The following is a 15,572-nucleotide window of genomic DNA, read 5'->3' on the forward strand; positions in this document are numbered from 1 at the left end:
GGGGTAGTTCTACTCTGTCCTATAAGGTTGCTCTGAGTTAGAATCAATTCAACAGCAGAGGGTTTTATATACACATTTATGTAATTTCTTCCCTAATAAATCAATATCTTCCTCCTGCTCCTTGTCCTCCCAAGCATACAAAAAAATGCCTACTATGGAGTAAAGTACCTCAGAGCGAACCTACAGGACAGAGTAAAACTGCCCTGTAGCATTTCCAGGGCTGTAATCTTTATGGAAGCAGACTACTACATCTGTTTCCAATGGAGTGGCTGATGGGTTCAACCACCAACCTTTCAGGTAGCATCTGAGCGCTTAACCACTGTACCACCTCTGTCCTATAGGGTCGCTACGAGTTGGAATAGACTCCGTGGCAATGAGAATGGGATGGAGTAAGTGTAGTGGAAAACACAGACTTCAGAATTAGGTTGATGTAGGTTAGATTATAAACTCTATCACTTATTTCTTAACTTCTCTGTGCTTTGGTTTCTTCATAGAAAAGTAGTTTAATACAGCTGTTTTCTTACTGTTAATCTTTGAAAAATAGTCTAACTTTACTACTAGACTATTTTAAAGTCTGCTGTCTGCAGAGTAATCCTGCCTTGAAATCAGCCTTGTAATTTAAAGGGAAAATAAAATGTAATTAAATCTGTAGAGTTTACTAATATCTTACCTTAAAGCTTTGTAACGCAACTATTTCACATATATTATTTTATTTGTACCAAATATTACATAAAATACAATTTAAAGTTTCAGTATAAAATTATCATGAATGAGATAAATATTATTCTCACTTACATGGCTTTAAAAAACAATAAGAGTTTTAAGTAACTTTCCCATTATCAGAGAGATAATAGATGGCAGAAGCATAATTCAAAAAAAGATGTTTTTCCACCAAGTGCCTGTTCTACAATCTATATTTTTGAAAGGTAAAAGCTATATATATATATATATATATATATATATAATATATACACACACCCACACACAGATATAGACACAGACACATGTGTGTGTTCTATATACATGTTGATATCTATATATCTATATCTGTATAGATAGGTGTATATAGGTATGTAAGTATACACATACATGGTAGATTATTACAAACTTTGAAGTTTAACACTGAGCATATTGGTTTTAGGTGCTGAATTAAATCCTGTTTAACTTTACTTTTTCAGTGGTTTTTAAATACCAATTAGTTAATTTGATTTTTTTTCTTTTTTTCCGGCTCATAGTCCCTAAGTCTTTGCTTTCTAGTGTTTTCTTCCTAGGCTTTTCTCTTTGAATTACTTTTCAAGAATAACCTGTTAGGTAATTTTGTTTTGTTAACCACCAACTCATCTCAATATTTCTGCTTTATAAAGCACCATTAGTCAATTTTAAGAAGTTTTTAAGCAAATAAAATATATGTGAATTATTCCAAAATACCTTAGCATAAATAATTTTCTGTGTTTAGACTGAGTATTAATATTCGAATGCATGTAAATGCCATCTCTCCATCCACTTTGGTTTTTCAAGGATGTTAAGAAAAAAGTAATTGTGTTTAAATTATGTTTGCTAGGTGGTGACAACTGGTCAACTTCTGTATCCTGCTGTAAATAGCTTCAGATGCAGTGTAGTGAAACTAATGTCTTAAACTGGAATCAACAAGAAAAGAAAGAATGTCTTCCAGAGCTATCAAATATTTCAAAAATGTTCACTTTATAACTACTAAAACCATTAGCGTTACATGTGTTTCAGTAAGTGAAAAACTTCAATTCTCTCAAATATATCACTTCTCTTAAAATAGAGCTTGTACTCTGAGACCAAGCAAACATACTACATTGTGCAAAGAAGCAAGGAAAAGAACAAAGAGAAATTAGAGAATGAATCTTTTACTTACGGAATGCTCTATAAAATTCTTCAAGTGCCAGGTGCTTGTCAGAGTTAAAATCATCATATTTCAGTAGATCATACAAAGTACAATCAGACAGATCCTTGCTAAATTCTTCCTGTTTTATCACCTGATGGGAGAATTATAAATGTACAATTATATCCTTGTCTCAATATTTTTATGGTGTAGTTGATTATTTCTAATAATCATTTAACCTGTTGCCATCGAGTTGATCCTGGCTCGTGTAATATCATGGATTTCTAGTCAATGGACAATTATTTGTAACCACTTCAATGTTATCAAGTTAAGATTGTTGTTGTTAGCTGTCATCCAGCCCATTCAGACTAATGGCGACCTTATGTGTTACAGAGTAGAAATGGACTCCGTAGGGTTTTCAAGGCTCTGATCATTCAGAAGCAGATTATCAGGCTTGTCTACCAGAGTGCCTCTGGGTGGGTTTGAACCACCAACCTTTCTGCTAGTAGTCAGTGCTTAACTGTTTACACCATCCTTTAAAAACTCATTGCTGTCGAGTTGATTCCAGCTCATAGCGACCTTATGAGACAGAGTATAACTGCCCCAAAGGGTTTTCAAGGAGTGGCTGGTAGATTCGAACTGCTGACCTTTAGTTAGCAGCCGAGCTCTTAACCACTGTGCCACCAGAGCTCCTTGTACCACCCAGGGACTTCGAAAATTAAGATAAACAAGAACCAAAAAAAACCCATTGCTGTGGAGTCGATTCTGACTCCTAGTGACTAGAATTTAGTCCAAACTTTCCCACACAAAAATCTCACCGTAGGACCCAGAAAATCTGAAGAGTAAAAGGACATTGTGTATTTCACTCATTTATTTCCTTCATTTACACCGAATCAAGAAGATATCTCCACACGAAAATTGCCCATCTCTCAGTGACCTGTGACAAAATAGAACAGTTCCGTTTCTCACCAAAAAGAGTGAGGTGGTTTGTGTCAACTTTCTTCCTCATATTGTACGTGAAAAACGAAGTTAGAGTCTTTTTCTCCTTTGCCTAAACTCTTTCCCAGCAGGAACTTAAGCATTTGGGATTGTGCGTTAACTCCCTCGGTCACAAAGGAGCGATTAAGCAAACGATTGTTTTCAGGAGCCAGATAGAATTAATGCTCTGGTTGATGATGAAAACCCGTGCAGCGTGGGGGAAGAAAATAATCAAGCTGCTATGCATCTTTGCTGTGTCGCACGGACGGAGGCTGTCACTTTTTCACATGTTACTGCTTTTGACTGTCGTCTGTCATACAATATCACTCCCCAAGATTTTTCAGACATTCCTGTTCATTGTGGGTAGCTGCATACCAGGGTCCACAGTTTTTCATATCCTCCCACATACAGAAGCAGTAATTCGTATTGCTATGATCCATGTGGCATAGTACGATTTTTAAAAAGTAGGTGCAGTGTGAGTAAAAAAAGAAAGAAAGAAAAACCAGGCTCCAAAATCTGCCAGCTCTATGTTCAGGTCCCGTTAATGACACCCTGTCAATATTTATAATTTTGGACAAATGACTTAACCTTTTCTGAATCAGAAAATGAAGATAATTACACCCATTCTCATGGTTGTTGTGAAGATTATATTTGATAATACATATAAAAGTCAGATGCAACATCTCATATACAGTAAACCAAAAAAAAAAAAAAAAACCAAACCTGTTGCCATCGAATGGTTTCTGATTCATAGCAACCCTATAGGACAGAGTAGAACTGCCCCATAGGGTTTCCAAGGAGCTCATGGTGGATTCGAACTGCTGACCTTTTGGTTAGTGGCCATAGCTCTTAACTACTGTGCCACCAGGGTTTTCTCATATACAGTACACACTCAAAAATAGACATTTGAAGTTAAGAATAAGGATTGTTCATGTAATGTGCATCTTATTCAAATAACTCATGCTAGATTTCCAGAGACTAGCCTGCGTATGTTGTGCTTGTACATTCACAGAGAGTTATTGTTTATTTTAGTACAGAACGGTGTGTTTCGGACTTCCTTTGTTATATCAATGGTAGATTGGTGATGCTAGTTTCCGAAGATGTCTGGATCCGAGTGAGCTATTCATGTAACCCTGTTTTGAACGTTCCTATATTAAAAGTACAGTTATGCCTGCGTGCAGATGAGCTGTAGAGATAGGACTGGAGATGGAGCTTAGCGTATAGGACACCAGAGCCTCCGGCCTCCCTCTCCAGCTGCCCTAGTGGGGATATGCAATGAAAGCTCATGCACTGCTAAATCGTGTTTCTACAACATAATGAGTCCTCTGATCTTGCGTAGGATCTTGATAGTCCTTTGGTTAAACTGACATTTGCTGCCTTAGAGGGGAAAAAAGGGTAAAAGGCTTATCTGCTTTAACTGATCCATATAAATAGATACTGTAGATAGCAGATATTAAGCCCTACTCTTTTGCACAGTCCAGCTGGAGGGATTAATAAAACTAATGATTGAAGCCATCTCTCCCATAAGCCTAATGAGAAAACAAAATACTGCTTTTCTATTTAGAAAGCAACAGAGGTCCCAGTCATTCTCCATCTGTCACGGGTTAGATCATGGAAAATGACGTTTCCCAGCGGGTGGTGGAGGGGGCAGTATATTTGATCTTACCTCACTATGCATTCCCTAAAGAACTGCAAGGCTAGTATTGTGATAATTTTTAGCATGCGGTGACACCAGGATGTGGGCAGGAATCTTAACAATATTTTTAGTGATTTTTAATCTGCTACTTATTTTTAAATATATGGAGAAGGAACAGAAAGTTGGAGGAAAAAAATTTTCATAATATCCTATCTTACATTTATCTCTGTTTCAGTATTCAGTTTTACTCAAATTAATATCATGGGTCAGACCAAGAGAAGAAGGGAGAGAATCTCTTCTCCTTCTTTCCTGAATGTTAGTTCTTATGTAAGAGCAGATCATGGAAGAATCAGATTGATCTTGGTATCTCATGATCACACAGCTAAGCTACGCATGCTGTTTTGCTGAGTGTGAACCAAAGAAGATCATGGTCCTGTCTAGTAACCTTTCCAAGAAAAATCCCCGCTCACCTATACGGGGTGATGTCCACGCATAAGAAAGGGGCAATTTATTCCTTACTCATCAATATTTCAAATACATGTTTGATGTATTTATTCCATGTTTAGACAATGAAATGATCCACTTAATTCATGTGTCTTAGTAACTGTACTTATCTCCTTTCGATTTTCCTGGTAGTAAGTTTTGGCACAGTCTGGAGTGTCTCCGAGGGAGGTACTTCCCCGTGACTTTTCATCCAGCCTGGAAAAGTTTCTTGAGATAGCCAGAGTTTGGAGGCAATTCCACCATATGAAAAGCTCCCCCATCTTATGAGGCCAGGGTGAATAACAGAGAGCAGAGGTAGGTGCCCAGGTCTTGGTAGGCAAAGCATGACGTGATGAAACACGGGAACTAGTTAAGTGTAGTGCAGGGTCATTAGACTCAGAGGGATGAACTCTTGTATTCTAAGTGGCCCTGGTTGATAGCCTTAAAATAATGAGAGTAGGACAGTCAGGAAGAATGCATGATAGAATACATAAGTAAATTTCCTTAGTACATAATATGAAGCCCTGCTGGCACGGTGGTTAAGGGTTTGCCTGCTAACCAAAAGGTCGGCAGTTCAAATCCGCCAGCAGCTCTTGGAAATCCTATGGGGGCAGTTCTACTCTGCACTATAGGGTCTCTGTAGGTCAGAATCAACTCTATGGCAACAAGTTTGGTTTTTCTCTCTTTTTAGTACACAGTATGTATCGTGATGGTTAATGTCATGTGTCATCTTGGGTAGGCTATGATTCTCAGTGGTGTGGCAGACACTGTACTGGTTGCTCTTCCATCATGTAATAACCTTCCATGATGGGATCAGCCCATCAGCTGAAAAGGGAGTTTCCTCGGGGGTCTGGCCTGCCTCCAAAATGTTAAGAGATGTTCTGGCAAAGCTTGTTCTCTCTCTCCACCCTGCTCTATTCTCGTCTGCTGACCTTTGTTTCCTGGGACCTAAGCCTGCAAAAGTCTCTGGCCTGCCCCCTGACCTATGGATTTGGGACTTGACAGCCCCCCACAATCCCATGAGCAGCAGAAGCCTCCAGCCTGCCCCTGACCTATGGATTTGGGACTTGCCAGTCCCCCACAATCCCATGAGCAGCAGAAGCCTCCAGCCTGCCCCCCGACCTATGGATTTGGGACTTGCCAGCCCCCACGATTGTGTGAGCCATTTCCTTGAAGTAAATCTTTCTGTATCTATACATCTCACCGGTTTGCTCCTCTAGAGAACTCCAACTAAGACAACATTAACTACTCTTTGGCACAGGAAGGTCAAGTGTGGGCTTTGGTCATTTCCTGAACTCCTTTTTACCATCTGGAACTGTTCCACAGTGTTTCTGTGCGGGCTTCTCCACACATACGTGTTACTTCAGGGCTAGTGATTCATGGCAGAGCCAGACTCGTGGACTATGTTGCCATTTTAGTATCTGGGACGGCACAAGGTTGAGTGCTGGCCTACTAACCAAAAGGATGGCTGTTTGAACCCACACAGAGGTGCTTCGGAAGGAAGGCCTGCCAATCTGCTTCTGAGAGGTCATAGCCGGGAAACCTCAAAGGAGCAGTTCTACTCGGAAACACATGGGTCACCATGAGCTGCAATTGACTCGACGTCAGTGAAGGAGGTCACTCTTAACTTCATTTGATATCTATTGTAAAGAGGTAAGAACGTTTTTCAGACTTACCAGTGTTTTGATGAACTACCTAAAGGGACATGAAATTAAATTCTTCCCTTTTTTTTTTTTTTTTTTAATCTGAGGTCCAGTGACATGAATCTTGGCCTCCACAGAGGTTAGAGTCAGTGTGGTAAGGTGGATGTATCAGCTGAATGTATGGCATGAGGGGAGCTCTGACATGCAGCTGTGTTTTCAGGCCTTCTTAGGATGACATTCATAAACAGGAATATAAGAGATACAAGGTTGATTTTGATGGCCCCAGGGCAGACCATGCTGATGAGACTCTGTGTGTCGGGGGATTGGAGGACAAAGAAATGGGATCTTCCAGTTCAGTGATTTTTGTCTTTACTCTTGGGAGTGGAGAGAAAGAGATAGCAACTGTGTACTCAGAGAGAGGTAGACCAATAGTATGCCCAATTTCTCTGAGCTCTTCTCTCTCCCGTTATAAACTATGTTTTCCCAAAGTAATAAAGGTCATATGAGAGTCACAGTGTCTTGGTAGAGTTGGGGCTCAGTGCTCTTCTATTTTAAATAAAGCTCATTAGAATAATTTGCGAAACTGAGGAGAGCCAGATATATTCACATCTTTACTTGGCAATTGTATAGATTATAGCAAAGTCTAAGTGTCCGAAAATAAACATACCCCTTTGGTAGGAATGCATGCCTGCAGGCACAATATTTAATCTTCCACATACTCAGTGTGGGTTATCTCCGCTACTACTTAGTCGGAGCACTTTCTTGTGTCCTTCCTTCCTTCCTTCATTTCTTCCTTCCTTCCTTCCTTCTTTTCTCCCTTCCTTCCTTCTTTTCTCCCTTCCTTCCTTCTTTCCTTTATTCCTTCCTTCCATCTCTTTTCATCCTTTTCTCCTTCTTTCTCCTACCTTCTTTTCAACCAATTTGGGCCAAGAACTGTGCCAGGGGCTGGAGGTAAATTAGTAAATGAGAAATGCATAGACCTTGTCCTCATGGAGTTTATATTCTAGACAGGATGAGTGGAAACATGTAATCAAATAATTAAACAAACTAGATAATTACGGATTGTCAAAAGTGCTCTTAAAGAAATAAACAATACGAAAGGACAGAGAGTAAATAATTAATACTACCAATTATAATTTTTAAAATCATATATAATGATGTTATCCTACCACAAGGTTTTTAAAATAAAGAAAAAAATAATTCTTCTAAATTCTCTTTTAGATTTTCTAATGTGCCTAACATAACATTAAAAACAAAATGAAAAGAGCAATGTTAATTGTTTTGGAAGACCAGCTGAAGTGATAACATTATTAAGCCACTTGTGGGAAGGAAAGTATTTTATTTTTAAGGCATCCTATATGGCTCACAAAAATTTTCTGAACATTAATGCAAATTTTGAAACGCACCTTGACATTCTGAAGGAACAATTCTACAAATAATATGCTTAAAATCTTAACAAGCTAAATGTTACTATTCCAGTTGTCCTGTAAATTTTATGAATAGCACTTAAAAAAACAAAAAAGAATATCTGAAACTAGCTACTAATGCTTCCAGATACATTTAAATATTTTTAATTGTAGCCCAGAGCTACACCTAAACCAACAGAGTTAGTAGCCTTCAGATTTCTCTAAGTGCTAATTGTTCCCGCTATTATTATTCTGAAATCTTTATCACTTGCAAAGAAATCCCCAGGGCAACTAGGATTAACCTTCTGGCATTGGCAATGCCATTCTAAATCAAACATCTGGTTTCTGCTGCCTTATTTTGGATACTCTACAGGCTTATTACCTTTTAAATTGTTAAACAGGATTAGTCACCAAGGCACTCCCTGGAAGTCCCACTGATCTTACTTCTCCATTTATAAAAGTAGTTATTTTTTTGTGCTTAGTTTTTTCCCACTAAAGCAGTTTTTTTTTTTGGGGGGGAGTAGTTTAATCTATGGCAAAATAAGTCTCACTAGTCTCATAGTATATAAATATGTTGACTAAATTCTAGAACATTTTAAAAATCTTCTAAATTGTTATTTGCTTTGCCAACTTGCTATAAAGAGTGATTGTTTACTGGTTTATATAGCAGTTCTAATAATTTATAAAGAAAAATACTCGGTATGTGTAAATGTTGCAAAAATATTATTGCTGTGCCCATCTTGTTAGCTTAAAAATGCCTACTCTTATATGTTCTTACATTTTACTTAATTTTGTAAATGTATTCACATATGGCAGTCATTGAGCAAATGACATTTTAAGTCAAATATGTATAACATAATAATCTAAGTCCTGTGAACAAGTAGTTCTTTTTATTATTTTAATAAAGAGTTAGCATGTGTGCATATTAGGGAAATATTTTATTCTAATATGCATTCCTAATGTGAATCAGCCTATTAAAATGACATAGAATGTAAATGGAGAAAAACTTAAATCAATATATTCAGTACAGCTGTTGCTTAAACTCCGCATCACAAGGGAATGGCAATCCTCCCTTAAGTTCTAGGACTGGTTATTTTGTCAAACGGGGAGAGGCTAAAGGAGCAAATTTCCCAAGGCTCTGGCGCCATCACACCACATGAACCTGGGGTTTTCAGCTCCCAAATTCAAGGCAGCCCCTCCTCTGGGGGAAGCCTGTTGTGTCCCCCCTCATCCTACCCCTAAACACCAAACACAGGGCTAGAAACTGTTGTCCCATCTCTTCTAATAGGCTATTTGGACAAACCCCATTGTGCCTCAAACCTTGGTTTACCTTTAACTCTGAGACCCAGTCTCTTCATGTTGCTGAGTGGAACCCAGCCCTCACTCCTCTCCTCCCCAAACCAACCATCCTGCCCCCTGAAATCCTGCTCAGAGCTCAGCAAGTTCCCTTTCGTCCTCAGTCCCTTATAAGAAACATGTTCTTCACCATCTTTCCTTTACAAAATCTGGCTGCTCCTTAAAAAACTTCTTGACAGGTAGCCTTAACAATCGGAGGTTACATATATCTCTATCTCTGTCTGTCTATCTATCTATCTATCTGTCTGTCTGTCTATCATCTATCATCTATCTATCCATCTCTCTATCATTTATCGATCTATCATCTATCGATCTTTCTATCATCTATCATCTATCTATCAGTCTATCTATCATCTATCACCTATCTATCTATCATCTATCTAGTCATCTATCTATCATCTATTGATCTATCATCTATCTATCGATCTTTCTATCTATCATCTATCATCTATCTATCTATCATCTATCATCTCTCTATCTATCAATCTGTCTATCTGTCTATCATCTATCTACCTATCATCTATCTATCTATCATCTATCTATCTTTCTATCTATCATCTATCTATCGTCTATCTATCTATCATCTATCTATCTATCTATCATCTATCTATCTATCTTTCTATCTGTCAATCATCTATCTTTCTATCTATCATCTATCTATCTTTCTATCTATCATCTGTCTCTCTATCATCTATCTATCATCTATTTAGCTATCATCTATCTATCATCTATCTATCTTTCTATCTATCTATCATCTACCTATCACCTATCTATCTATCATCTATCTATCAATCATCTATCATCTATCTATCATCTACCTATCACCTATCTATCTATCTATCTATCTATCGTCTATCTATCAATCATCTATCATCTATCTATCTATCCTCTATCTGCCTATTTATCTATCATCTATCTATCTATCATCTATCATCTATCTATGATCTATCTACCTATCATCTATCTATCTATCATCTATCTATCTATCTAGTTTGTTATTTTACTTATTTATTTCCATCACACCCATTCTACCTCAGTGCAGGAAGGGTGGTAAATAAATGAAAGACTCCCTATTAGCAGTTTCAGATGATCTCTCTCCCCATAACCAGTCCTCTCCACATAGATAAATGGAAAAAAGGAAAGGAAGGAGTTATTTTTGTGTTATTCCTATTTAACAGAAAATTCTAAAGAGCTTCATTCTTGAAAAATAAATTGTGAAGTATATGACAGCAAAGATACTTTAATTAAAAGGTCTTCTAATTTTATCCTAAATTTCTAGAGTTCAATTCTTTAAATCCCAATGCCTGGCACTTAGTAGCTACTCAATAAATGTAAACAGAATTAAAAGAGATAGAGAGAGTGAAAATGTTTTATATCATTAATTAGCTGGCTTGACAAGAAATATAATCTGCTAAAAGGTTGATCCGAGATGAAGTCTCTAAGTTATGCTATCCCAAAGCTTAGAAATACTCGCATAATGTGACCATTATTTCTTAAGGTCAAATTTTTGAAATAAACCATCAAATTAACTAGAAAATATGAATGGCATGATGTTGTGGACATAATTTATCTGATTTTCTTTTCAAATCTACATGTACTGCCAAGCACATCAGCAGAATCCACCTCAAGATACGTGATAGAAATCATCAAGAAGTCAGCCAAAGTTCATCACTGCTACCCATCGTTTTCCTAGTCACCCAAGATAGGATTCTTTTCTCCATTATTCTGTGATTGTTGGATATATTTTTGGAGAAATCTTGTGTCCCTTCTTTTACATCGACTACTGGGCACACGTAGTTCAGATTCTAAATCTGGGTATTACAGTTTCCTTCACATAAATGTGTCTTTCAAAATCACACACAGGTATTTTGCTGTTTTCCCAAAATGGATCTAGAGAAAGGCCTAGTGTTTAGTGAAAACAGTCCATATAATAGCAAGTATTTTTTTTTAACACTTGTCAGTGGGATATCAGTTTTCAAAGAAATGAAACACAATAGCATTGACTTAATATTAAGACCAGATTGAACATATTGTATTTGATCCTTGATCATTGAAAAAGTAGTTGTCGGTAATTCAGCACCATTTTAAATCACTTATTTACATTGTGCAATAGATGTGCTTAATTGCTCATCAGCAGTATTCTTCAATATTGGATAAACCAGCTTGGTTGACTGATAGAAAATTAAACACTGCATAGACTCTATAATACCTGCAGAGGTCTTGGAAATTCTATTAAATAGGGAAAAGTTTATTCCTTTAGGTACTTAAGGAATAAAAGTCTGTCAAAAGTAGATCTCTCTTTTTAAACTGTAATATACCATGTAAACGTTACTTGAAATTAATAGTATTTGATAGAATGATGAAACTCAGCTCTTAAAAATGTTGTTATTCTCACTTTTACATAATATTAAGCATATATTTTATGAATGCAGCATAAATTCACACATTTAAGTAAGCTTGCTAATTGAATAATTAACATACCTGAGTTAGTTCATTAATATCTATAAGTCCATTGCTGTCAGCATCAAAGTACTTAAACATCTGATCCACCAAAAGCTTCTTCCGAAATATATCATCACTGTTAGGATTTTCATTTTCTTGTGTAATATACTTCTGATTTTGTAAATCTAAAAGCATGTTTTTCATCTTGCTATATTCAGTTGTCTTGCAATTGTCTCCTGTAACAGAGAAACAAGTCATTCTCAAAGCTAAATTATTAAAAAGAAATCGTATATTTTAATAATATTTAGTAACTGATATTTTATGCATAACATACTTTGTACAAAATTTGTGAGTTGGCACTTTTTTGTACTTTAGAACTTTTAAGGGAAAAAGGAATGGACTTTCCAGTTTAAGACAGAAAACTTAGATTTGTACCAGGTCCAATAACAACATATTTACTGTATATTTTCTGTATAAGCTAAAAGCATTGGTACTACAATGACATAGGAAAAAAAACGATAGCTCCAATTGTCTCCAGTGTTTAAATACATTATCGTAGTTCGAATCCTCACTATACATCCATATAGTGATAGTTTTAGAGGCAGAAAATGAAGCGCAGTGAGATGAAATGAATTGCCCAAGGCAAAGTGTTAGATTACGATAGATTTTGCTCTTAAACTCATATATATCTGGCTCCAAAATACTACACCACACTTTTAAGCTTACGGACGTTTTAGACATTTGGATTTGTTTTGAAGAAATTCATGTATATAAAAAAAAATAAACAAAGATTTACATTTTCTTCTCTTAATTCTCTATTAATTCTGACTATTCTTATGAACGTAAGCTCATACTTATATTCCTCCAAAAGTCTTTTCTTGTTGCTCTGATGTTCATTTATCTCCCTATTTAGAGCACGAGGTGAATGACAAAATAGGTATTTTCAATCTCTATCTTGACGTTTTAATCTTGCAACTTTCATCTCCAAACATAAGTACAACCTCACTGAAGGAACAAGGCCTTGCAGATTATCAGCGTCTCCCATATATTAACCACAGTTAATAAAAATAATTGCTTGACTTAATGTATCAAAAATAGCTACAATTCCTCTAGTATTTTCAGATAATTATTTTACAAAGGATTTTACTTATAATGGTCCCATGATGCTGCCTTTATGAATAGCGCATTGAAATGAAATGTATACTGCCGATGGCAAATGTGACATAAAAATGCATTGCAAAAATACAGTGAAAAATGTAACTTGCACATCAAACATAGGGTGTTATATTTACCGTGAATTTTTTACAACATAGTTTAAAAAAACCCTAACTTTATAATTGTATTCAATTTTGACAATTAGGCTTTGACAGCATCTACAACTTTAAAGGAACATTTCTAAAGATTTTTAAATATATGTCTGAGAAGCCTGGGGTGGAAAAACAATGTTTGAAGTCTCATTCTCTTTCAAGACAGGATGGAAAACAATGGCTTGAAGAGAGATGGGAGAGCATCTCTCTGTTCAGAGACACGGCAGCATTAGTGTTTAGCAATCCTGTTCAAAAGTTCTTCATACACAATGTAAGCTCGGTGCTGCTCTTTAAGACAATTTTGCATTATTCTGTTCTTGGTAAAGAATGATAATAAGAATGAGTTTTCACAGCAGCAGACAACTCGCTGACAAAAGAAAAGTCATGGAATCCAGAGCCAGAGCTGGCGATTTTGGTGTCTGGGAAAGCAGCACAAAAAGGAGCCTTCAAGTGTGTGTGCGCACACGCCACGAAGAGAGAGACGTATGCTGAAAGGTGGGAAAATGATAACAGGCGGCTCTGACAGCCTTCCTTGTGGCTTTGCTGCGCGACCTGCGCCTGCAGCTCGGCTCTTCTCTACTGACAGGCTGGGGGCTGACGTGGGACCACCCGCGGTGGAGGTGATGAGAACCGGGGTGAGAGGCTGATGGCAAACCAGACTTAAAGGATGCCAACCTTTTAACTCCTGTTTAAAATGGACGGGATAGAATCCTGGCTATCGCACTAGAATTCTGATCGGATCACACCAGCATGATCATCATAATGCTCTCTATTAATGCTTTCACTCCACAAATAGTTCTAAATTTCTTCTCCAAGTCCAGACATTTGGTAGTTTCTGACCATACAAAGAGAGTAACAATAAAAACAATATAACAATTGCAGTTAAAACATTCACATTCTAGGGTGATGGGCACTAAACAGTTATAAAATTATGTGACACTTTATAAAAATTATAAAATTAATAAAATATCTCCATCACAGATGTTTTTAGTAATACATCAGCACTTGTGCTATTAATAATAGATCACAGAAAGGCAGGCTTCCTATATACCAGGAGTGCTACACGTATGTTATGGATTGAATTATGTCCCCCTGGAAGTATGTATTGGAATCTTATCCCTTACATCTGTAGGTGTAATGCAACGTGCTGTAAAGTAACGGAATCATCTTGCACAGGGCAATGTCATGTAATGCAATCAACTGATCAGTTGAGATCATGCCAGCGTAGGGTGGATGCTAAGCCTACTCACTTCTGAGATACATGAAGAGCAACATAGACACAGAGAAACACACTGACAAGGGTAAGACAGAAACCATGTGAGGATTTTCTGTAAGCCAAGGAACCGAGGAATTCCTGGGGCTGCCTACAAGGAAGGAATCAACACAGCCAAGACCTTCATTTGGACTTTCAGCCTCTAGAACTGTGAGAAAGTTCTGCTCTTTCAATCCACCCATTCGTGGTCCTTCTGTTACAGCAGCACGAGGTAACTAAGACAACACATTACATAATTTATTCCTCACAACAACGCAAAAAGAAAGGCAAAATAATTTTCAGCATTTTACAGATAAGGAACTAAGGCAAAGAGAGAAAATAATATGTCTGAGTTCACAGAGCTAAAAGGGGAATAATGATCTCAAGACACATGCAATCTCTCCCTTTATCCAATATACTTAATTTTTGAAAATAGTAAATGCTTACTACCCTTTGAATAAGCATCAGTGTGAAGGGACTAGAGCTAGCATGGTTACTAAAGAAGAGTATGTATTTAGAAAGTAACCATAGCTAACTAAATATTTATGGATTCATCCAAGAATAGCACCAGGCTGGAAGGTGAGAGGTTTTTGTTTGTTCATTTGACAGGTTCCCTTTCTCACAGCTTAACTGAGGAGCAGAGCTTGCTTGATGCAGCTAGGGGATAGAGACGCTGCCCTGGATATACTTCCTTCTCGGGGAGATGGGCCTGTGACCATCTCTGCTGTCTCTGATGGAGACACCAAGAATATACAGGTGAACAAGACAAGCAAAGGCCTTATTTGGTGGCATCTAGGCCAACTTCCTTCCTGCTGAAGGAGTGCCATGGAGCCTTGCTGATTCTCGACTCTGAGTCATTCTGAGGGCAATTAAAATGCATTTGGCCAGGTGAGGCCTGGAAGAATTGACATTGTCTACACACAGATGATGGGGCCAGTGTAGCTGGCAGTGCCTCTCCAAGTTTCCATCGACTGAGGATCATTACACTTGATAAATCTGATAGTACAACCATCAGTTTTGAGCATATGGTAAGTGCTAAAAATTACAGCTTATAGCAATTATGCTTAGTGTACATGGTTTTGTAATTATGCTTTTGTACTTCTATCCTATCCACCAGAAAAAAAAAGGTATTATTTATATTCAACACAAATGTATTCAAATAAAATTATATAAATATGATCTTATTAAGCTTTTTTCTTTTTTTTAAATTTTTTTATTGT

The 15,572-nt window shown here is 37.1% G+C and overlaps 1 protein-coding gene across 2 annotated transcripts in view; it reads right to left on the minus strand.

The window, feature by feature from the left end:
- The window catches only part of FSTL5 (follistatin like 5), a 903,458-nt gene that overhangs the window by 404,648 nt on the left and 483,238 nt on the right, over window positions 1-15,572 (minus strand). For both annotated transcript variants that reach the window (XM_004382055.1, XM_004382054.2), the window contains 2 exons: window positions 11,833-12,029; window positions 1,883-2,003 (listed from right to left, as the gene is read on the minus strand). In XM_004382055.1, the coding sequence (XP_004382112.1) occupies window positions 1,883-2,003; window positions 11,833-12,029 (318 nt within the window). The remainder of the gene's footprint in view (window positions 1-1,882; window positions 2,004-11,832; window positions 12,030-15,572) is intronic.

The sequence above is a fragment of the Trichechus manatus genome, unplaced genomic scaffold (genome assembly GCF_000243295.1).
Source record: "Trichechus manatus latirostris isolate Lorelei unplaced genomic scaffold, TriManLat1.0 scaffold00089, whole genome shotgun sequence".
NCBI classification, from domain to species: Eukaryota; Metazoa; Chordata; class Mammalia; order Sirenia; family Trichechidae; genus Trichechus; species Trichechus manatus.